The sequence below is a fragment of the Arachis duranensis genome, chromosome 3, assembly GCF_000817695.3.
Source record: "Arachis duranensis cultivar V14167 chromosome 3, aradu.V14167.gnm2.J7QH, whole genome shotgun sequence".
NCBI lineage: Eukaryota > Viridiplantae > Streptophyta > Magnoliopsida > Fabales > Fabaceae > Arachis > Arachis duranensis.
The window spans coordinates 13,133,969-13,158,229 of NC_029774.3; the positions used below are offsets into that span (position 1 = coordinate 13,133,969).

General features: G+C 38.6%; 4 protein-coding genes and 1 pseudogene across 4 annotated transcripts; 3 read left to right on the forward strand and 2 right to left on the reverse strand.

Annotated features, from left to right (window-relative positions):
* The first annotated feature begins 3,408 nt into the window (after positions 1-3,408).
* On the forward strand, positions 3,409-4,793 carry LOC107477713 (CYP enzymes assisting alcohol dehydrogenase-like; annotated as a pseudogene).
* Positions 4,794-4,817: 24 nt separating this feature from the next.
* On the reverse strand, positions 4,818-5,287 carry LOC107477714 (auxin-induced protein 15A-like). Its single transcript, XM_016097769.3, has one exon. The coding sequence runs from the start codon at positions 5,250-5,252 to the stop codon at positions 4,971-4,973; it is 282 nt and encodes a 93-aa protein (XP_015953255.1). The 5' UTR covers positions 5,253-5,287; the 3' UTR covers positions 4,818-4,970.
* LOC107477715 (auxin-induced protein X10A-like) lies at positions 5,118-9,171 on the forward strand. Its single transcript, XM_052259470.1, has 4 exons — positions 5,118-5,236; positions 6,113-6,365; positions 8,626-8,635; positions 8,689-9,171. Exons 2-4 carry the CDS (start codon positions 6,132-6,134, stop codon positions 8,970-8,972), a joined length of 528 nt encoding a protein of 175 aa, XP_052115430.1. The 5' UTR covers positions 5,118-5,236; positions 6,113-6,131; the 3' UTR covers positions 8,973-9,171.
* Positions 9,172-10,655: 1,484 nt separating this feature from the next.
* Positions 10,656-13,852, forward strand: LOC107477787 (auxin-induced protein 6B-like). Its single transcript, XM_016097856.3, has 2 exons — positions 10,656-10,993; positions 13,448-13,852. The coding sequence occupies exons 1-2, from the start codon at positions 10,740-10,742 to the stop codon at positions 13,725-13,727; spliced, it is 534 nt and encodes a 177-aa protein (XP_015953342.2). The 5' UTR covers positions 10,656-10,739; the 3' UTR covers positions 13,728-13,852.
* A 4,423-nt stretch (positions 13,853-18,275) lies between these two features.
* On the reverse strand, positions 18,276-18,698 carry LOC107477760 (uncharacterized). Its single transcript, XM_016097831.1, has one exon. The coding sequence runs from the start codon at positions 18,696-18,698 to the stop codon at positions 18,276-18,278; it is 423 nt and encodes a 140-aa protein (XP_015953317.1).
* Positions 18,699-24,261: the final 5,563 nt, after the last annotated feature.

Below are 24,261 nucleotides of genomic sequence, written 5' to 3' on the forward strand. Positions count from 1 at the left end.
CTTCGACTAACCTTCAGAAGGTATGCCGAATACACTGCCGATCAAATCGGCGGTAACGCGAATGTCCCCTGCGTCGACTCCGAGAGTGTTCGAGTCCACGTCATAGGCCCTGGCTAGTTCACATGCCATAGCGGTACCCACAGCAGGAAATCAAATCCAATGGTCAGCCAACTTAGCGTGCTTATTATGTAGTTCCAAGTGGGTAAACAAGTTGCTAATGTAGTAAGGAGCATCACGTCTCTACTAATTTCTGTTGAGCAAAAATAAGGATCAGAATGACGTCAAAAAATAACCAAACATGTTATTTTAATCATGTAAACAATGGAATACCTTTTTACCCATCTGATTTTGTGTTCGGCCGGTGTAAAAATGGGTTTGTTGGAGCACCGTGAAAATTTACTCAAGCAGTAATCCCCCTGAATTCTAAGTTTTTAATTCTAACAAAAGAAGCAGGTGACCTGCAGCCAAATAATATAAATAATAGCATAATCTTACCTTTCAATCGATGTAACCTTAATTATTGGACTTAAATGGCATCAGAAGATAATACTGATGTATCGAAGCCAAAAAGAAATTATTGGCATTGAAGATTCTAGCTTATTTCTAATATCTGATATGCTTCGGAAGATTTATCAAGATCAAACCTCCAAATGTCCCTATAGTAACCATCTTTACTTAAGATAAAAAACTAATTCATTCAAACATAGCATCAACTATGAAGATCCCTGTCCAACCACATACTGAAGTAATGATCAAAATAAATAAGCGCAAGATCTATCAGATAGACCAACCATCCAATATCCTACTAAAGCGACCATCCAAATGGCTTACAAATAATTATTAATAAACCAAGAGGAGCAGCACAGCCGTCAATTACAACCACACCAATCATTAATATAAACTACTTTCACACAATGCATCAACTTGACAGCCCGAGAAATCAATTTTCTCATCCAAAAAAGGCCATGCGAATAAATAAATCACCAATTAGCTATCCAGTTCAGATGTACTCCGATTGCAGCATCCAGAATGAAAATGTTTACTTAACAAACACAAATCAAATAAAAACTAAAAGAAAAATAAAACACATCAAATGTTTTCAAGGAAGCCTTCAACATAATAACATCAAAATAGCATTCACAGTCATCGAAATCAATTCTCCCAATCTTCCTGTATTAACATCATCTATCAAAACCAATTGCCTGATTACATACTGAAGTAACCATCCAATTAAATATGCCCAATATCTATGATAAAGACCAACTATTCAATTATATAATAAAGAAGAATGTTTAGAAAGGATAAAATGCAAAAAAGACACCGTTAAAGTTACCTTTCTCTACTGAGCACGAGATTCAGTGAAGGCCCTAAGCTGTTTTCTAATAGGCTGGAACAAAGATGAAAGATACAAGAGTTAATCTGAATCTAAAAAGGCTTCAAATGAAAGAATGAATACAAAAAATAGAAAGGTGACATTGTGCTGTAAATTTATAGAAACCAAAATAAACGGAATGAAAATGAATATCTAATGAATACTAGAGGAAAGGATTCACCTCCTTGCAATTAAGGATGTCTGTCTTGTTAACACTTTGAATCTAGGATAGTGAGATTTCTCTAGCATCCTGAGGCACACACAAAAAATAGTGAATATTGTATACTTATCCTATTCCTGTAACTGGGACTATGAGTGAAAAATAATAAATAAAAACATAATCAAATTTGGTTTGAACAAAACAACAGAACATAATGATGCAGCTCAAGGCCTTCAACCGTTTTTTTATATCCAGATAGCAGATATTTCCTCGTTAGAGTCTCTTTAGTGTCATTTGGCGTCTGGGGTGAAAATTTAGTGGTCCAAGCCTGAGAAAAAAATTATTTAATTTTAATTACACAACAATAATAAAAGGATCAGGTAATTCTTTGGGTAAAGAAACAAAAGCAATATAAGAAAAATTGGAAATTGTTGTACATGCAAAATTGAAAATAAAAAGACCTTGCAAGACTGACGATCCAATACCCTACTAAAGTAATTATCTAACAAATATCAACCAAATTTTAATAATAGTCAGCTAGTTTATGTCACATTGCATGCAAAGGTTCGCACGGGGAGGGAAAAAAAATTTAAAATTTATCTGCTATATAAACAAGATTACCAAACTTTTTCGACCATTTCCGCGCTAAAGTTAAATCATTATGAATTGCAACAATCTCAACCAACATTATATTCCACTATACTAAAATTGCACCTAATGCTTTCTCACCATGTATAATCAATCATATTAGCAGCAAAATCTATCTATAGTACAACATGCAACAGCAATTACGAATTGGGAAATGAACAACTCAATCCACTTACCGTGGATGGTTAGCATAGTTCTGGTTATGATGTTCGTGGTGGTCCCGGTGAATGGTCCACGAGCAGGCGGCGAAATTTCCAGCATCGGATGCTCCGCTGCGACCAGTGCGACGGGGACGATGGAGACGACCGCGTCCGCGCGAGGAGAATGGCGCAGCTGCTCGGTTCGGCCGTGACGGCTCACTGGGCTGCAGTTCGGGTCGGAGGCATAGCGCGCAGGGGCTGAACTGCAGTGACGGTGGGATGTGCAACGGCAACAGGGCGAAGGACTTGAGGCCAGGGAGGAAGGACGCTCGCGAAGAAGGGTCGTCGTTCGAGGTTGCAGGTTTCGGCGCACACGGCTCTGCGTCGTCCGCGGTCTGTGCAGCGAATGGGAGGGGTTTTGGTGAGGGAGGCAAACCGTGAGAGCCAAAAGGGATTGGGTTAATGGGGAAAAATTGAAAATTGGAGTAAAGTAAGGTAAATTAAAACTAAACAAGCCATTAGAAATTAGGGTTATTGAGAGTTAATTTACTCTTTTAATTTAAATTGGGCCCAATAAAAACAGCATATTGTAACTATTGTATATATATTTCATTGTCTCAGGACTCGTTTCAACTGTTTGTCTGCACACTTTTTTTTCCCTTTCAATCTTTTATTTTTGGTATTTATGTAAATCAAATTTAGCACTTTTTCATCCTATGCATTACATGAATATTATATTTTTTAGATTAAATTTGTATTCTGTTCTTTTAAAACAAATAATAATAAAAGAAACAGAATCACGTGTTGAAATGAATCTTTATCTTGTTGTACATATTACTATTTGCTAGTTTAAGTTTAGAACTGCACCTTCCCATTCTTTTCAGTTCAAAGCCAAAACTTTAGCTTTCAGCATAGCAAGTTTCTAAATTGAGCAAATTCTTACAAAGATGAGCACTTCACAGGGTGTTATACTGTTATTACATGCAAAGGTATATTATTCATCATTATATAAACATTAAGCATGCATGTAGAAATCAATTAATTTTCATGTTATTTCAAACATGATATTATGCAAAGTTATTTGCTGTTTGCAGCTGCAGTGTGCTGGGGATTAGGAATGGAAGTAAAGCTTGAAGAGATTCAAGTTGATCCGCCGAAATCAGGCGAAGTTCGAGTTAAGATGCTTTGTGCTAGCATCTGCCACACTAATGTTTCAGGAATTCAAGGATCTCCATATGTTAATGGTTTCCCTCTAGATTCCATATCCAAATACTGCATTGTACTGTATCAATGATAGAATTTCATCCATGAACATGATGAATTGGTTTTAAATTTTAATTAATTGCAGTGTTGTAGAGACAGGTGGAGATGAAGTGAAAAATCTTAAAGAAGGGGATATGGTGACTCCAACATATAATAGGAGAGTGTGGACAGTTATCAATGGATGGAGCGAGTAGTTTGCTTCTAGTTTTGAGCCTTGATGAGTTTTGAAAATGACCTTGTAATGCAGGCTATAAGCGGAGAGAAAATGCTGGGGGCTACTAAGATAATAGGGATTGACACAAAAGATATGAAGAGAGAAAAAGGGAAAGCTTTTGGAATGACTGATTTTATAAATCCTCAAGATTCTGATAAACCTCCATCAGAATTGGTGAAGGATTTGGTGTGGATTATTCTTTTGAGTGCACTGGAGTTGCATCTTTGATTAGTGAATCATTAGCAGCCACAAAGATGGTTAGTTTCACTTCTGTCAAGTAATTCAGCTGTTTGATTTCATCAAATTATTATATGATCCTTGCTTCTTCTAATTATTGCTCTGGAACATGTAGGGAACCGGTAAAGCAATAACAATTGGCGCGCCAAATGAACCTATTGTGCCTTTCAATCATACAGCAATTCTGGCTGGCAGAACTCTGAAGGGTTCTGTTTTTGGAGGTCTAAAAGCCATGTCAGACCCTTAATACATTGATGAAAATGTCTCACAATTCTTTAATGTATTTGGACTATTTATTTACATTTTCGCAGGAGTTCCCTCTTCAGGAGCTATTCACCCATGAGGTCCTATTGACAGACATAAGAAAAGCATTTGATCTATTCAAAGAGCCAAATTGTGTCTAAGTTGTCATCAAGATATGATTTTCTGGCAATTGATGGATGTAAAATTCAAATTATGCAGCTTCAGATAGTTTTATAGGAGCATATTCTGCTTTAAAAATCACACAAGTTGCAGTCTGACAACTATTCTGTGTGAATATAAATAAAGAATAGTTTGATGCATGTGTGTATTAGTTGGCAGTCATTTTACTTCACCGTTGTAATGCAAATAAAAAAAATTTGTGATATGCAATATAACTTTATCCTAGTGCACAATGTGCACTCATAAATATTTTAATAAGTAAGTTGTTCAGTTCCTACTTTGAAAATTATTCTTTCAGCGAGTAACTTTGCTAATGTAAGCTCCTAATTGCAGGAACAAGTGAACAATGCTATATGATTGACTGAAAAAATTGTGTGACTGAATTCATTGTCAATTTGTCGTCATACAACAAAAGTAGACATACTCTTTGAGCTTGTCATCTGATTCTCTATTCTAATCTATTGTATACAACATGTATATGCTAATCTATGTCAATCTTCTAGGATCTGAGATTTATAGCCCATTCAAGCGAGAAGTGATTCGCTGGAAGACATGTTCACTGCAAGGAATAGTGAGACCTCCCATGGAATGATCATATCCAAACTCTTCTTCAGCTTGACTCAACAAGTCTTGGAATGAAGGTTGGTTCAAGTATGATACGGGAATCACAAAACGCTTTTGATTCTCTCCAACATACACTGCAAGATACCCCTTTGGGAGTTCCACAGATTTTGAAGCTGCTTGGCTAGCTGAGAATGATGACGCCCTTCGAATAACAGGTAAACGGAAGCCCATTTTTCTCTATGTATGTAAGTGTTGATGCTTAAGAATGCCAATGAATTGTGTTGTTTCTGAAGACAGAAGGAAATGTATTTATAGATTTTAAGATTCTTTGGAAGATTATTATTTCCAAGATAAAATTATTGTTGAAGTCATTACAGGATTGTGGGGTATACACACGAGAGATCACATGGTGCTGTCTTAGAAGTGGTTAAGAGTGAATGCCCCCACCTTCTCAAATGAGATAAGATCAAACTGAAGCCTTGTATTTGTTTGTATTAATTGGTATTCCATGCTTTTGTAAACATGCTTTAGACATGTCACATTTTGTTCTTGATGGCTATATATCATATATCCATATCGCTTTATGGACATGTTTTAAGACATCTCATATGAATCCTTTCACGTACTGATGTACCCTGTGATCTGTTTTCTATTGCAATAAATGTATTCATATCCACTCTGCATCATTATTAGACAATTTCTACTGATTTAGTAGGTTACCCATTAGTATGAAGAGCCAACTTATGTGATATGTCTTAAGCATGTCTGCGACATAATTAGTAGTCCATTAAATCAGCTTTGTATTTAACCATTTATTAACTTCTCAGTTGTCTCTTTCAAAAGGTGGCAACATTGTTTGGCAAGAACTCTCAAATCTAAAGTAATCTTTCATAAACACAATGAAGACACTACCATGTGATCTTCGTTTCGCCCTTGTCTCAAAGTAGGCCTTATCAAATGGCTAATTTTTCAAAAACTTATAGATGGTATATCTATATATAGACGGTTACCCTTGCACTCTAAGGCAACACAAATCAATAGCAACAACAATTCTTCTTTACACCCTTTGTGATCATTTGCATTTTTATTAGTTTGAAGCAAAACAGATCAATGGGATTTCGATTACCTGCTATTAGAAAGGCATCATCTGCTGTAACCCAAGCAGCATCAGTCCCAAAAGGCTATCTTGCAGTCTATGTTGGAGAGAAAATGAAGCGGTTTGTGATTCCTATTTCCTATTTGAGTCTACCTTCATTTCAAGATTTACTAAGCCAAGCAGAAGAAGAGTTCGGATATGGTCATCCAATGGGTGGTCTCACTATTCCTTGCAAGGAGGATGCTTTCGTGGATCTCACGTCTCGCTTGAATGGACTATAGTATAATCCAAGGAAAACAAGACTGACTTAGATTAATTGAGAGACAAATTTGTACAGCAGGCACTTGGAATTTTTCTTTTTTACTTCCTTTCTATTGGAAGATACTAAGTACCATCTCATTGAGATGTCAAGGATGTAATATCAGAAATTTTTTCCCAAGTTCAATGAATTTAAACACCTTATCCCTAAGGACTTGTATACTCTATTTCTTTGCATATGATCTTCACTTTTGAATGCATCTAAATAGTAAATCTTTACTGCTGGCAAATGAATCTCCTGCTTATGATGAACAGCTTTACTTCTCTAGATAGTAAAGGCAGTCACAAATTATAGTCAATGATTTTAGCCATGTAGAAGAGAGAAGACTAAATTATTTCTCTGGGTAGTAGTTATTTGGTACTAGCAAAAGAACTATCATGTTGAAATCCATATAGATCATTCTCTACATCTTCAGTTTTGCTATTCCAGCAAGCTAGCTAATTTGTTGAAACAAATCAATAACTCTTGATTACTTAAGCCACTTGGGCAAATCTATTAGTTTATGCTATTACCATATATTCACACTGTATTCTCTCCCAGATCAGAAGCTCACCAACTTTGATTGTTTCACTTGAATTTGACATCCCTCTAAAGCTTGTCTTCCTAATTTTTACAATGATTTACATCTTGCTTTACTTTATACATATAAAACTGTAACTACTAACTAGTATATTTGAAACCATTGCAGAATTGTACTCTTAATTTTCAATTTTATGAATGAAATAGATTGCTCATTTTTATGGCCATATTTTAAGATTCCAATTTCATATAATATTAGTTGGATAATCACTGAATCTGTGTGGATTGCAAATTTGCAATTCTTGTTATTGTTCTTCAAAAATTCTGGGCAATTTGGACATGTTTAATTTTATTGTGATATTGTTGCATATATTAGAGATCATTCATATCAGACAAAGGCAAACAAATTCTGACAATGTCATGCTATAACTTTCTCATTTAACATTTTTATACTTTCAAATGAATGATACAAGGAAACGACCAAAATGGACAATGTTTATAATAACAGAAAGAGCCTTCTGTACAAAATTTGTCTCAGCTAAGCTATGTCAGTCTGTACTAGAACAATTTACTGCCCAATCAATTGAGAAGTGAGGTTTAGGAATTCTTCCTCACTGCATGGAATTGTGAGACCACCGGTTGGATGTTCATATCCGAATTCTTCTTCTGCTTGATTTAGTAATTCTAGAAATGAAGGCTGGTTCAAGTAACATACAGGAATCACAAACCGCCTCATCTTATCTCCCACATAGACTGCAAGATAGCCTTTTGGAACATTAGTCCCTTTTGATGCAGAAAGTGATGCCTTTCTAATACCTGGAATGCGGAATGCCATTGTTTCTTCTTGTTGATCGAAAGCAAAAGAAATAGATTGTTCTTGAAGGATTTGTATGAGAGAAATATGTGATTTCTGATATTTGAGGAGATGCAACTGATTTTTGTTGGTTGAGAACACAAGAAGAAGTGTATATATAGTTGCCATCCTGAAGAAATTATTGAGATGAAGCTGTAAAATGGGGTCTACATAGTGACAAGGGTTAGCAAGGGATCACATGGTATTGTCTTGGAGGTCTCTTTCAAAGATTAGGACCAAGGAAGTTAAGTGAGAGTACACATCCCACCTTCTAAGGTAATTGCTAAGTAGCTAATATATGATATCCACTTGAAATAATGAAAATCTACACAAATTCATAGGTGAAGGATGCTTCTTCAAGAATTGTAGTTGTACTTAAGGTACTCCTTGAGACATGCTTTAGACATCTCACAAGCTTCTTCAAATTGACAATACAACTGATAATGAAATCTGTTGATCTGAGGCCAGAGGAGAACCGATATGAACCTCAATTTTTCAGTTACACCAGATTATAAACCACACACCATGAAATTTGCAAAACATTGCAATCTGTTGGCCTACCCTCTACAAGGTGGACCTTGAATTATGTAGTTTAACAAGCTGATACATATGAAAGTCCGCTGAGACAATACCATGTGACTCTTACATGCCCTTGTCTCCTAACTGGTCCTATCTGATACCCTTCCTCCACCAATCATTCTAATATCGGTCTGTTTATAACATATCCTTTTATCTATATATATGTTCATGGTTGCAAGCATTTAGCACCAACACAACTACACAAGTCATTCACATCCTAAAGCATAAAAAAAAAAAGAACTCAAAAAATTGCATCTTATTCACAAGTCATATCTAAGACTAATATTTCATCAACGCATACATACAACAATGGGTTTTTTTTTGGCTGGTATCAGAAGAAAGTCATCATTTACTGCAAACCAAGCAACTTCCAAAGTTGTGGAAGTCCCGAAAGGCTATCTTGCCATGTATGTTGGCGAGAAGATGAAGCGGTTTGTGGTTCCCATTTCTTATTTGAATCAACCTTTATTTCAAGAATTACTAAGCCAAGCAGAAGAAGAATTTGGATATGATCATCCAATGGGTGGTCTCACTATTCCATGCAGTGAGGATGCTTTCTTGGACCTCACGTCTCGCTTAAACTGACTTAGCACAAGTCCTGCCGAAGGAGACTGGCATAGATTAGTTGAGAGTGAAACTTATCCTTTTTTGTAACAAGAATTGAGAGATAATTTTGTGTAGCAGGAACTACAGTATAAGTTTTCTTTGTAGCATAACATCATCTCATTGAGATGGCAAGGATGTAAATATCAGAATTTTTCCTCCCAGTTTCAATGAATTTATAGACTTCATCTTGAAAGATTTATAGACTTAAGTGCTTTCCATATGCTCTTCACTTGTGCATTCCTTGTGTTTCTGCTACTGTTGTATACAAAAGTTTGCATTAACTTTATGAAATGCTGCTAATTTGCTTCCAAAACCCCCCTTTCTAACAGTTGGCCTTGGATCTGTAAATTGCTTTATGACATGAAGGACTGAATCATTAACTGATTTTCAGTCATATGGCTAAGTTAAATATATTGGATCCAAGTTTATATTATTAAATGTTCCCCTCATTATTATTATTATTATTCTTTTGGGTTGTGAGTTCTGAAATTTGCTGCAATTGATCTTATGATGAAATGTTCTATTCCTCTAAATGGACATATTATCACTTATTATGATTGTTTATCATATATAAATAGTGTCGTTGCCGAAATCCAAATAGATAGATATTTCTATGCAGCAACTTCTGTTTTGCTTTTTCATCCAGCTAACTAAAATTGTTCAAATAAATCAAATGACTTTTGAAGCATGAATTTAAGCAGGCATTAGGTTGTTCTCAAAGCCTGTACATCCGTTTTCAATAACAAGGGAGTGCCTCTTACTCTCAGAAATCTATTAGTCCTTCACATATTTACTTTAGTAGTTTTAACAAATTGTAAAAGAAACTTTATTCTGATATTGCCACATATATTAGAAATTATTCAGGTTGAACAAAAAGCTGTAATAAGCGAATAACTTTCTCATTCATAAAACATTTTTACATTTTCAAAGGAATGATACAAGGAAGATACCAAAATTGACAATCTTCAAAATAAGAGAAAGAGCCTTCTTTACAAAATTTTGTCTCATCTAATCTATGTCAGTCTCTATTAGCACAATAAGAAATAATTCAGATGAAGCTGTAAAATAGGGTCTACCTTGTGAAATGATCACATGGTATTGTCCTGGAGTTCATACATCATATTCATACCCCACTTCCTGACATAATTGCCAAGCAACTACACATATCAAATCAAAGACAACTAAATTAAAACAATGTAGTTGTACTCAAGATACTGAATTAGACATGTTTTGGACATCTCACATGTTTCTTCAGATTTAGAATTGCTATTGACAATGAAATCAGTAAACCATGTCCACAGCCTGATTTATATCTCTGAAACAAAGTGTTTTGACGCCAGAAGAGAACCAAAATTGGACACATGATAATGATCCAATATGAACCTCATTTTTAAGTACACCGGATTATTAGCATATCCCTTAGAATTTGCAAAACCATAGGCAACATGATCGAATCAAACTTGCTGTTTTATACATAAATTTACCTTGAATTATCTAAGACAACACCATGTGATCTCTTTTATAACTTGTCTCCTAATAAGTCCCATGGCAACCATCTCTTACATTTTCTCCACCAATCATTCAAGTGGCATTATGTTTATAGCATATTCTATTATCTATATATATGCTCATGGTTGCAGGCATTTAGCAGCAACACAAGTCATTCACATCCTAAAGCACAAGAAACTCGAAAACTTACATCTTATTTTCATTTCTTAGACTAGTATTTCTTCAACACATACAAAAATGGGTTTTCGGTTACCTGGTATTGTAAGAAAGGCATCATTTACTTCATCTTCAAAAGCTATGGAAATTCCAAAAGGTTATCTTGCAGTTTATGTTGGAGAGAAAATGAAGCGGTTTGTGATCCCCATATCATACTTGAACCAGCCTTCATTTCAAGACTTGCTAAGTCAAGCTGAGGAAGAATTTGGATATGATCATCCAATGGGTGGTCTCACAATTCCTTGTGAAGAAAATATGTTCTTAGATATCACTTCTCGCTTGAGTTGATGCTAGCACCATCAAGATTAGGCTGACTTAGAAATAGATTACATAACACAAATTTTGTAACAATCTCTTGGCCTGAGAAAGATTTTCTCCATTTTTTGTTATCCTACTATTCATCTCAATGAGAAATTTATGCACACAAACATTTGTCTGCCATTTTCTCCTTAAATCTAAATGTATTGTTAAGTTCAAAGGCAATGACAAGCACAAAGTGCTGTTCATAAAATCAATTTTCACTATGTTGTACAACAAGTGCAAAAGATCCAGCAGGTAACTTTTATGATGATAGTAAAAAAAAGTTATGATAAAAAAAAGGCAGTAACTAAGTATGAATTAGAATAATCTTAGTTTCAATAATGATAACTTGTTTGGTCAATTCAATTATCCAATTATCACTATAGGATGATTATCAGCTTCAAGGACCAGTCCCTATATTTACCATGTCCCATTTTGCTTTCATCTGTCTTTGAAATCTCTGTGGACCCTTCCCAGTTTGAACATGGTGATCACTGAAATGTGGCCTCTGAAATGACAATTGGGGTTGAAGCTTATCCATATTTTAGAAAAGATAAAATAAAATAGAAATATTAATCTAGTTGTATTCCATAATGTGATGGTAACAATGTATGATAATGAATTATTTGGCTTATGTTTGTGCAATTGCCTTTGATAAAGAAATATTATGACAATAATCATAATCAATTGGACATAAAAAAAATCATAATCAAGTGTATAATTATCAATCGTGAGAATAATCTTTTTAAATAGATTTATGTGGTGTTAATTTCTATTTCTTAAGTATTATGTGTCAAGCTTTTAACAAAATTCAGGAAATATTATTTTGCAATGATGATTAAATTGGAAGAATATGGGAACAACAGATTAACAAAACAATTTTATTCTGTGTTGCAGAGACCATGAACCTCATTTGTTGTTGTAGAATCTAGTAACAAATTGGCTAAAACTGTTTCAATAGAAAGGTGTATTTTGTTCCATGATCAACTCAAGGACAAATAAGGAACTATAGTCTCTATCGAAAGCAGATAGTTTGATGATATATATGAACCCTTGAAAATGCTACTGATGAATAAATTTGATTTCATTCAGATTTGAGCACAAGCTAAATTTGTTTAAATAATATCTTGTCATGAATTTCTCATTTATCAAATGATTGATACAAGGAAGAAATCAAAATATAAAATCTCAAAAGGAAAGTGCCTTCTGTACAAGTTACTCTCAACTAATCTATTCTCTCTATTAGCATGATTTATAGCCTACTCAACTGAGAAGTGAGGTTTAAGAATTCATCCTCTTCGCATGGAATTGTGAGACCGCCATTCGGATGATCATAACCGAATTCTTCTTCTGCTTGGTTTAGCAAGTCTTGAAACAAAGGTTGGTTCAAGTATGATATAGGAATTAAAAACCTCTTCATTTTATCTCCAACATAAACTGCAAGATAGCCTTTTGGGACATCATTGCTCTTTGTTGCTTTTCTAATACCTGGTATGCGGAAAGCCATTGTCTTTTTAGGAGTAAGAAATATTTGAGTTTTTCTAAAACTTGTAATACTTGAGGATATGTGAATGATTGGTGTTGCTTCAGAACACAAGAAGTGGTGTATATATAGTTGCTAGGATCTTCAAACCAATTTCCTGAAGAGAGAATCATGAATAAGATAGGGTCTACCAATTGACAATGTATTATGCATCACAAGAAATCACATGATACTGTCTTGAAGGTGTTAGGAAGTTCATTGAGAGTGCATACCCCACTTCTTCATATAATTGCCAACAGATTAGCCTCTTGAAATTAATGAGCTCTACATCACAAGAGTGCATACCTTACATAATGCTTCTTTCATGCATTATACTACAGCTACTCCATTAGTTAGTATACATGCTTTAGACATCTCTCATGTTTATTCAAATTGAGATTGCTTCTATGAATGAAATTGTAAACCTTGACTATGACCTTATCTATTAGCTTTGATAGTGAGCCAGTATGAACCTCAGCTTTTTCTAGTACACCAGATTATAAGCAGTACCAACTGGAATTTGAAACCAAGGGGAAACATGTTCCAATTACACTTCCTCTTGAATATATATGGTGTACCTAGCATTTGATTGCAAGTGGCTGCTTTATTAGCCATTCCTTTACAAGGTGGGGTATGCTTTCTCAAAAACTGCTTAATCCTTGATAGAGGCCTCTAAGACAGTACCATGTGATCTCTCATGTAGTGATGTGTATGCATTCCTATCATTGTCAAAAATCTTTTACCTTAGAAATAGTTTTCCAAAGAATCTTAAAATCTATAAATACACTTGCTCTTGCCTTCAAAAACAACACAACTCATTGGCAATCTTAAGTGTCAAACACTTAAAAACACATTCTTCTTAAACTTGGGAAATTTTCCTTGCTGTTATTCTTACATGCATCTTTAAAAAAATGGGTTTCCGTTTACCTGTTATTCGAAGGACATCGTCATTCTCAGCTAGCCAAGCAACTTGTAAATCTGTGGAAGTCCCAAAGGGGCATTTAGCAGTGTATGTCGGAGAGAAACAGAAGCGGTTTGTGATCCCCATTTCATACCTGAACCAACCTTCAATTCAAGACTTGTTGAGCCAAGCGGAGGAAGAGTTCGGATATGATCATCCTATGGGAGGTCTAACAATTCCTTGCAGTGAATATGTCTTCCAACAAATCACTTCTCACTTGGATTGATGATGAATCTCACACTGCAGGAGACTGACATAGATTAGTATACACATTTTGTAGAATAGGCAACTTGTAATTACACATTTTTCTAAGTAAATGAAAGAAGAATGACCATTACTATGACAACAAGTTCAAAGTGTTTCCTCTTTTTTGGTTTTATCTTCTTCTCTCTACAAACAGAACATCATGCAGTATCTAGTAGTAAGCTGCCTGGTGTAAGAAAAACCATACTTCATTGTTCATTTGTTCTCATAGATTGTACTAATTCAAAGTATATAAAATCATAATATTTTAAATAAAAGAATATGCATGGAAAACTATAGCTAAAGAAATTTCTTACACGGGATGTATAGCTCATTTATTTATATATGTCTGTTCTCTTATTTCTTTATTGAAGTTCTATCCATACCTTAATATTTTCAAAAAGCATGTTATGTGTTGCACTTAACAGATTTATGTGCTATTTTCGTCGGCTAACAGAAGTTTTACTTGATAAATTTTATATTAATTAGGCTAATAAGGGATTTAGACTTTGTGATTTTAGTGAGGTTCAACCGAAAAAAACTATTCACCTAGTTCCTGCTTTCTGTAGAGAATATACTTGTTACGATGAGTAACCGGAGATTAGTGGGCTGGACTTACTCGGTTGGCCCAATTGTCTAAAGGAGGGAGCCCTTTGGGTAGGTTCGCGTCTGGGAGCCTCCATCTGACTTGTGTGTGGGAGAAAGAATGGGGGGTGGTACCTGCAAAGACACTCCGATGCCTAAGTCAGCAAGGGTCTAAGCAAATTTGGAGAGTATTGGAACTTAGGGATACCTGAGGGGTGTCAGTGTATTTATAGTGGTGAACCAATAACCACCGTTGAAGTAGTTCCACTTTTTAAGGAGGATAACCGTCCCTTTATCATAGGGAAGTTGAGATATGACTCCTGAAAGTGGGTTGAGAGATTTTAGAGGCAGTTACTTATTTTAATAAGTGTTATCTTGCCAGCTAGCCCTCGTTCCCGACTTTCTCAGGGGGAGCTTGTGTCGAATCCGACCTCTTGTGAGGAGATCGGTTACGGAGGGAGGCCAATCTATGGATTGGGCATTTTTTATCTTATTTGGTCCTGTGCCTTAGTGTTGGGCAGGGTATGAACAGTGCCCCTACTCGAGTCCAAGCTTTTTTATTGAGTTGGGCTCGAGTATTGAACTCGAGCTTGTAGCCGACTTGGTGAGGAACCGACGCGATTTTTTTTAAGAACCGACGTGATTCAGAATTCCTTAATTGTCGCGTCTAATCAAACGTCGCGTCTCTTCAGAGTTTTAGCATTTACATGTGGGGAGCAGTTACATTGACAACAGCGCATCTCTTAAATGATTACGTCATTTTACTGTTATGCCCTTAGCGTGTTTATAAATACTTTTCCTCTCTTCCCTTGTTTTGTTTCTGAAAACTTTCTCATTTTCACCTTCTGTTCGGAAGAAGAACTCATTCCCTCTTCGAGTGCTTTGACTGTTCGTCGCATCTACCTTCTTTGCAAGCGAAATGTCAGTTCCTTTTCATTCTCCTCTTTTATAAATGTTTTTATTTGCATGTTTTTTATTTAGAGGAGTATTGACTGTAGGCCTAGTGACTCTGTTTGTTTTTAGAAACTTACTTTAGGCCCTTTAGAAACCCTGTTTTTGATTCTTTTCCCTTTTTTTCTTTTGTAGGCTTCGTTCACCCTTTTACTAGGAAAAGATATTTTTTTTAGAGTCTCTTTCACTGTGGGTGCATGACACCATTCTTGGGGAGAGCCCTCTGGTAGATACCGACTACATTACCGACCTGCGTACCCATCATAGGATCTGTGCCTTTGATGAGGATGAGTCGAAATATGAACTGATTGCCCCATGTCCAGAAGACCGAGTTTGTTTTGGGAGGGCTTCTGATACGGACCCTCATTTCTTCTTTATGTATGAGAGCCTTTTTACCCGCCTGGGTACTTTTCTTCCTTTTTCTGAATTTGAGATCGTTGTTTTATCTCATTGTCGTGTTGCCCCTACCCAACTTCACCCCAACTCTTGGGATTTCATGAAAATTTACCAATTTATTAGCCGCGCATTAGATTTTCAAACTTTTTTGAAGATTTATTCTTTCTTTTCCATATGACCAAGCCCTTTAGTGGGCAGAATAATAAACAACAATGGGTATCCTTCCGGGCCATTCAAGGTCGGAGAGTTTTTACCCTTTGATGAATCTTTTCATGACTTCAAAAATTTCTTTTTTAAAGTTCAAGCCGCAGAGGGTCACCACCCCTTTTTTCTGGACCAAAATTCTTCTCCCCGTTTTTTCCTGTACTGGTTAGAGGCCTCTCCTATGAAAAAATATAGCCTGGATGATCTGGACAAGGTAGAGGTGGCGATTGTGGGGTTCTTCTGAGAAGTTTGAGGAAGAGCCCCTTATCTTGATATAAAAAAGTTCTTCTAGGGGTCTCCGACCTTTGTACAGACTCAATTGGGTAGCTTTGCTTTTCGATTGTTTCCCGACTTGATTTTACTACTTCCGACTTAATTTATTTTCGAGATGTCATTTTCGACTTGTAGACTGATTACTTTATGATTTTTGTAGAAATGGTGAAGAAGAATTCCAGCTCCTCCTATCAAAGAGTCCAGGATGCCAAGACGAGATCTCGCGCCAGGGTGAGCGCTGCCAGGGCTGCTGGCACTCTTCCTCCTCCTCCTCTCCCTCCTCCTCTTCCTCATAACTTGGGGACCCTCTCCCGACCTATTGTGATATCCTCTTCTACTTTTTCTCTTCCTTCTCCTCCGCCCCGATCTTCTCCTGAACCGGAAAAGAAGAAGCGCAAGACTTCAGAGTCTGGCTCTTCTTTGGATTGTGAGGCTAAATTTAATGGGCCTCAATTCGTTTGGAATCATGTCTATCCTCATACTCGCATAAGTATGAATGATGCTTCCGTTCGAAACCATCTTAACATTCTGGTTCAGGGGAGCGTCCGGGCGGCCGAGGTATGTACCAAATTGCTTGATATTTTTTAAAAGACTCTCCTCAACTCTTTGGGTTCTTCCCAAAAGGTTGAGGAGCTATAGGGGAGAATTTTTTTGTATTAAGCGGAAGAGAAGAGGCTTAAGGACGAGGTCGCTGAGTTGAAGGAGGAGAATGATCATCTCCAGGAGAGGGAGAAGAGGTTGATGGGCCAGTGCGCCATGGCGGAGGGCCTGAAGAAGAAGGCAGAGCAGAACTACATTAGGCTCTTTGGGGAGAATTTGGATTTGAAGAAGGAGTTGGCGAAATGTCGGGAGGCCTTCCAAGAGCTGGAGGATTCTGTGGCTGAAGGTTCAAAGGAGGTGCGGAGGATCTTCAACGAGCAGGTCAGAGTTATTGTTCCCGACCTGGATCTTTCTCCATTGGACCTCGACAAGATCGTGGTTGATGGGGCCATTGTTTATCCTCCCCGACCTGAGATGGACTCCGACCTGAAGACTCGGGGGCAAAGAATAATAGAATCTCCTCCACAACCAGAGGATGTTCCGAGTTCTTCGGGGGTTCCTTCTCAGGATCCTGATCAGTCTGCTCCGTCCTCCTCTGGTGTTGTTCCGACTTCTCTCCCTGGTCTTGGTGGTGACGGCCTTCTCCCGGTGGTGGTGATCTTCCTTCCTCTTAACTGATTGTGGCTATATGGGGGTCCGGCCTATGGGTCTCCTATTTTTTAAACAATTTTATATTTTGTTTCTTTATGGTGGTGGTTGGTACCTAACATTTCTTGGTCGTTTGTGGCCGTAAACAAAAATATTTAAAAATACTCTTTTTTGAATAGGGGTTTAGGATATCTTTGTTGTGTGCATGCTTTCTATTTGGGTTTTGAAAAACCTTTTTGATCTTTTTTTGCCTTTTTTGAAAACCATTTGTCTTCGCTGGCTGTCTTTTGTCTAAGTTATTTTGAAATTTCTCGAAGACTTGTGACAGCCCTTGCCTTTGGTTTGATGGATTTTCTTATCTTTTTTGGTATTCCTCGTACTCAATTTTTCTTTTATTGAGTTTCCATAACTTAGGTTATTTTTGCGATACATTTCATTTCTTCTCGGTTTTTTCGACTTGTAAGTCGACTAATTTCTGAGTTCTTTCATGATCTACTTTTATAACCTCTTTACACCCACTTGTACCTCGTCATTTTATCCTGACGACCATCTAGGTCGGTTCATGGGATTTTCACGTTTTGTCGAGTTTAAGTCGGCGCGTTTCGTAGAAAGAGTGAGAATAACGTAAAAAGGAATTTATAGAGATATGGAAAAAAGATCTTTATTTATTTGCGAAGGTACCTTTTTACTACTAAGGGTTTTGACAATTTGTTCTCCCTTAGCCCCCACTTTGATGCCTCATTAAAAACCCCCTTCAGGAAAATCCTTTCTTTGGGAAAAAACCATGAAGTTGGGAAAAGAGTACATAAGGGAGTGGAGTTCGCTTTTAACTATAGTACCTTTTCATATTACAAGCATGCCACGACCTAGGTATCTTGGCAACGTTTAAGTCGGTCACCTTATAGTAGCCTTTTCCTAAGACCTCACTAATTTTTTATGGTCCTTTCCAATTGGCAGCAAGCTTTCCATCCCTAGATTTGTTGACTCCAATATCGTTTTTTATCAAAACCAAGTCGTCTGGGCTAAAACTTCTTTGAATGACCTTTTTATTATATCTGTTTGTCATCCTCTGTTTCAACACTGCTTCTCTTATCTGGGCTTGTTCTTGGACTTCAGGGAGTAGTTCAAGCTCTTCTTTGTGCCCCTGTATGTTTCCCACCTCGTCGTAGAAGTTCACCCTTGGACTTTGCTCGTTGATTTCAATTGGTATCATGACTTCTATGCCATAAGCAAGTCGGAAAGGTGTTTCCCCTGTGGCAGACTGAGGGGTAGTCCGATAAGCCCATAGTACTTGTGGGAGTTCTTCAGCCCAGGCTTCCTTTGCATCTTGCAACCTTTTCTTCAACCCTACCAGCATGACTTTGTTGGCTGCCTCGGCTTGTCCATTTGCTTGTGGATGTTCTACCGAGGTGAAATTATGCTTGATCTTCATACTGGCTACTAGGTTTCTGAAGGTTGAATCGTTGAATTGAGTGCCATTATCAGTGGTAATGGAGTGAGGTACTCCATACCTTGTGATGATGTTTTTGTAGATAAACTTCCGGCTTCTCTAAGCGGTGATGGTGGCCAATGGTTCTGCCTCAATCCACTTTGTGAAGTAATCTACCCCCATTATTAAGTATTTTACTTGTCAAGACGCTTGGGGAAAGGATCCTAATAAGTCCAATCCCCATTTTGCAAAAGGCCATGGAGAAGTTATACTAATGAGCTCCTCGGGGGGAGCAACGTGGAAGTTTGCATGCATTTGGCATCGCTGACACTTTTTCACAAATTTTGTGGCATCTTTCTGTAAGGTCGGCCAGTAGAACCCGGCTCGAATAACCTTCCTGGCTAATGACCTGGCTCCGAGATGGTTTCCGCAGATACCATTGTGGACCTCCTCTAAAACTTCTATTGTCTTTGAGGTTGGGACGCACTTTAACAATGGTGTTGATACTCCTTTTTTATAGAGGATGTTTTTTTACCAAAGTGTAGTTTTGTGCTTCCCTCTGGATCTTCTTGGCCTCTTTTTCCTCCTTGGATAGGATGTCAAACTTTAGGTATTCGACTAAGAGGTTCATCCATCCGAGGTCTAATCCAGAGATTTCAAGGTCATCTTGCTTGGCCTCTGTTTTTACAACAGAGGGTTCTTGGAGAGTTTCTTGGATCAAGCTTCTATTATTTTTCCCTGGCTTGGTATTCGCTAACTTGGAGAGGGCATCTGCTCTGCTATTGAGATCCCGAGTTATGTGTTTGACTCCGGTTTCTGGGAAGCACCCAAGATACTCTAATATTTTGTCTAAGTACCTCTTCATATTGGGGTTTTTGGCCTGATACTCTCCATTTATCTGGGAGGTCACCACCTGAGAGTCGCTGAATATCACTACTTTTGTTGCACCGACTTCTTCTGCCAGCTTTAATCCTGCAATCAAGGCTTCGTATTCTGCCTGATTGTTGGAAGCCGGAAATTCAAATTTGAGGGAGACTTCTATTTGTGTTCCCCCTTTGTTGACCATTATTATGCCTGCGCCACTTCCTGTTTTGTTTGAGGATCCATCTACATATAGCTCCCATGTAGTAGATTCTTCCTCTTGGTCTCCTGCATATTCTGCCACGAAGTTGGTGAGGCCTTAGGCTTTTATTGCCGTCCGAGTTTCATACCTTAGGACGAACTCGGAGAGCTCTATTGCCCATTAAACCATTCTGCCCGTAATATCGGTCTTCTGTAGGATTTGCTTCATGGACTGGTTCGTTCGTACCCTTATTGTGTGTGCTTGAAAATAAGGCTGTAGCCTTCGTGAGGCTATTACTAAGGAGTATGCAAATTTCTCCAGTTTTTGATACCTTGGTTCAGGGCCTTGTAGAACTTTGCTGGTGAAGTATATAAGATGCTGTCCGACCTCGTCTTTCCTTATTAGAGTTGATGCTACAGCTTTGTCTGCTATAGACAAATACAGGATGAGTTCTTCTCCGACTATAGGTCTAGTCAGGATTGGAGGTTTGCTTAAAAACCTTTTAAACTCCAAGAACCTGCCAAGAACCTGGAGAGAGCAGCAAGTCGGCCATTCAACTATTGGACCTCCCTTAGGCAAGTCCGGCTTTTCATTTCTAGGATTGCTTTGCACTTGTTGGGGTTTGCTTCAACTCCCCTTTGTGTCAGCATAAATCCCAGAAATTTTCCAACCTCTACCGCGAAGGTGCACTTTGCGGGATTCAACCTCATCCCATGCAACCTTATGGTGTTGAAGACTTGCGAGAGATCTGTCAAGAGGTCGGTCTCCTCCTTGGTTTTTACTAGCATGTCGTCCACGTAGACTTCCATTAAATTTCCAAGGTGAGGAGCGAACACCTTATTCATCAGCCTTTGGTATGTGGCTCCAGCATTTTTTAATCCAAAAGGTATGACCACGTAGCAATAGTTTGCTTTTAGGCGTGATGAAAGATATTTTTTCTTGATCCGGCTTGTACATCGAAATTTGATTATATCCCGAGTAGGCATCCATAAACGACATGTATTGGTACCTTGAGTTAAAGTCTACTAGGGTATCAATACTGGGAAGTGGGTATGGGTCTTTAGGACACGCCTTGTTCATGTCAGTGTAGTCGATGCACATCCTCCACTTGCCGTTTTGCTTCTTGACCAGCACTACATTTGCCAGTCATGCCAGATACTTAACCTTTTTGATGAAGCCAGCTTCTAAGAGGGCTTGTATTTGATCTTCCACCACTTGAGCCCATTCTGGTCTGAGCTTCCGTCTTCGCTGCTGTACAGGTCACAATCCGGGGTATACCGAAAGCTTGTGGGACATGATTTCGGGATCTATCCCTGGCATGTCGGAGGCCTTCTAGGCGAAGAGGTCATAATTATCTTGTAGGAGCTTTATCAGCCTCTGTTTCAGGTCTCCCCCTAGGCCAGCTCCTATGTTGGTGTTTTTTCCTTCCTCTTTTCCGACCTGTACTTCCTTAATTTTTCCCCCTAGTTGCGGCCGCAGCTTTTCTTTAGCTCTGACTCCGTCGAGCTCTATGGTGTGAACTTCTTTGCCCTTTTCTCTCAGATTCAGGCTTTCATTGTAGCATTTCCTTGCCAATTTCTGGTCACTCCAAATGGTTGTTATTCCCTCTAGTGTTGGGAATTTCATGCAAAGATAAGGCGTGGACAACACTGCTCCGAGCCAATTTAGGGTAGTCCTGCCGATTAGGGCATTATAGGCTGACCCTACATCGACGACTATGAAGTTGATTTTCAAAGTTTTGGATTTTTCCCCTTTTCCAAAAGTCGCGTGGAGGGGTATGAATCCTAGTGGTTTTATTGGTGTATCCCCTAGTCCATACAGGGTCTCAGGGTAAGCTCTTAACTCATTTTCATCCAAACCCAGCTTATCGAACGCTAGCTTGAAAAGAATGTCGACTGAACTCCCCTGATCTACCAGGGTTCTGTGAAGATGAGCATTGGCAAGGATCATGGTTATCACCACTGGGTCATCATGTCTAGGGATGATCCCTTGCCCATCTTCTTTAGTGAATGAGATGGTTGGGAGGTCGGGAGCCTCCCGACCTGGTAGACTTCCTTCAAGTGTCTCTTGCGAGATGACTTTGTGAGTCCACCTCCCCAAAATCCCCCTGAGATCATATGTATATGTCTTTCTGGGGTCTGTGGTGGTGGGTTCCTTCAGTCACCGTCATCTTGCTTTCTTTTTTCATAATTGTTCGACCTTTTCATGAGATATCTATCAAGCCGACCCTCCCTGGCCATCTTTTCTATCACATTTTTAAGGTCGTAACAGTCATTTGTTGAGTGACCATACATCTTGTGGTACTCACAGTAGTCGCCGCGACTTCTCCCCTTTTGTTTTTGATGGGCCTAGGGGGTGGTAGCCTTTCAGTGTGGCAAATTTTCCTGTATACATCGACTAGGAAAACTCTTAGAGGGGTATAAGAGTGATATCTCCTAGGCCTTTCAGGGCCGACTTCCTCTTTTTTCTTGGGCTCTCTTTCTTTCTCCTTCGACGAGTGAGAGCGCCCAGGTCACCAGTTCGGCTCTCGCAGTCTGGCGTTTTTCTCCATGTTGATGTACTTCTCGCCTCTTTCCTGTACATCACTCAAGGAGGTCAGGTGCATTTTTGATATGGACTGGGAGAAGGAACTTTTCCTGAGTCTATTTATTAGGCCCATAATTACTGCCTCTGTGGGCAAGTCTTGAATCTCTAAGCACGCTTTGTTGAACCTTTCCATATAGTCCCTTAAAGGTTCCCCGACCTCCTGTTTCACACCTAGGAGGCTCGGTGCGTGTTTTACTTTGTCCTTCTGGATGGAGAATCGCGTCAAGAACTTTCGCGAGAGGTCGTCGAAGCTAGTGACCGACCTTGGTGAAAAACTATCAAACCACTTTATCGCTGCTTCCGTGAAGGTGGTTGGGAAAGCTTTGCAGCGAGTAGCATCAGAAGCGTCGGAACTTTTGCCCTCATTATGTCCTCACTGAATGGGTCTTCTCCTCCCAAGGGGGAATCTTCTCGGTCGCTACGGGAGCTTCGACTTTTGAGAGCGGACTCCGGCCTTAAGAGCTTTTCTTCTAACTCTTTTCGTTGCTCTATCTCATTCCTTAAGTTTCTCTCCGCCTCTCACTGTCGTTCTAACTCCTGCTCCAGCTGCTCCAGGCGCCCTTGGTGGCCGTGGAACAATCCCATGAAGTCAGCTGCATGGGGTTGTCCTTTTCCTGATTCGCGCCCTTCAGAAGAGTTTGTCTTTGGGTCTTTTAACCCAGAGGTACCTTCTCTATGCTAGTTGTTCACCTCTTAGTGAGGGGCTATGTCCGCGTCGTTGTTCCTAATGCCCAGATTCTCTTGCTCAGAATTGGACGCTGTGTGGCCATCTTCGGGTGAATTGTCTGCCATTACTGGTTGATCTCTCGGGTCTTCGACAACGACGCCAATGTTACGATGGGTAACCGGAGATTAGTGGGTTGGACTTACTGGGTTGGCCTAATCGTCTGAAGGAGGGAGCCCTTTGGGTAGGTTCGCGTCTGGGAGCCTCCGCCCGACTTGTGTGTGGGAGAAAGAATGGGGGTGGTATCTGCAAAAACACTCCGATGCTTAAGTCAGCAAGGGTCTAAGCAAGTTTGGAGAGTATTGGAACTTAGGGATACCTGAGGGGTATCAGTGTATTTATAATGGTGAACCAATAACCACCGTTGAAGTAATTTCACCTTTTAAGGAGGATAACCGTCCCTTTATCATAGGGAAGTTGAGATATTGCTCCTGGAAGTGGGTTGAGAGATTTTAGGGGCAGTTACTTATTTGAATAAGTGTTATCTTGCCAGCTAGTCCTCGTTCCCGACTTCCTCAGGAGGAGCTTGTGTCGAATCCGACCTCTTGTAAGGAGGTCGGTTACGGGGGGAGGCCAATCTATGGATTGGGCATTTTTTATCTTATTTAATCCTGAATCTTAGTCTTGGGTTAGGGTATGAACAATACTAATCTACCTTGTGATATATTGAAACCATATTTCATACCCTCCAAGTGCAGAAGAAGTTGGGATATAGTCACAAAATGTGGTCCTCTCTTGGCATCCTATCCCTTTATTTAAGAGGTTATGTGATATCTGCAACATAAGAAGCAATCCATTAAATCAGCTTTGTATTTAACCATTTATTAGCTTCTCAGCTGTCTCTTTCTAAAGGTGGCATCAGTGTTTCGCAAGAACTCTCAAATTTCAAGTAACCTTTCATAAACACAAGGAAGATAATACCGTATGGCCTCTCATTAGACCTTTGGTGGTCTTGGATTTATTAACTGCTTTTGAAATGTAGAAATTGATTTCCAGTTATATGGTTAAATAAAATAAATTGGATTCAAATTTGGATAATTAAATGTTCCCTTCACTTTATTTTTCTTTTTTTGAATTCTGAATTCTGAATTCAATATTGCTTTTTTCATGGTTTTATA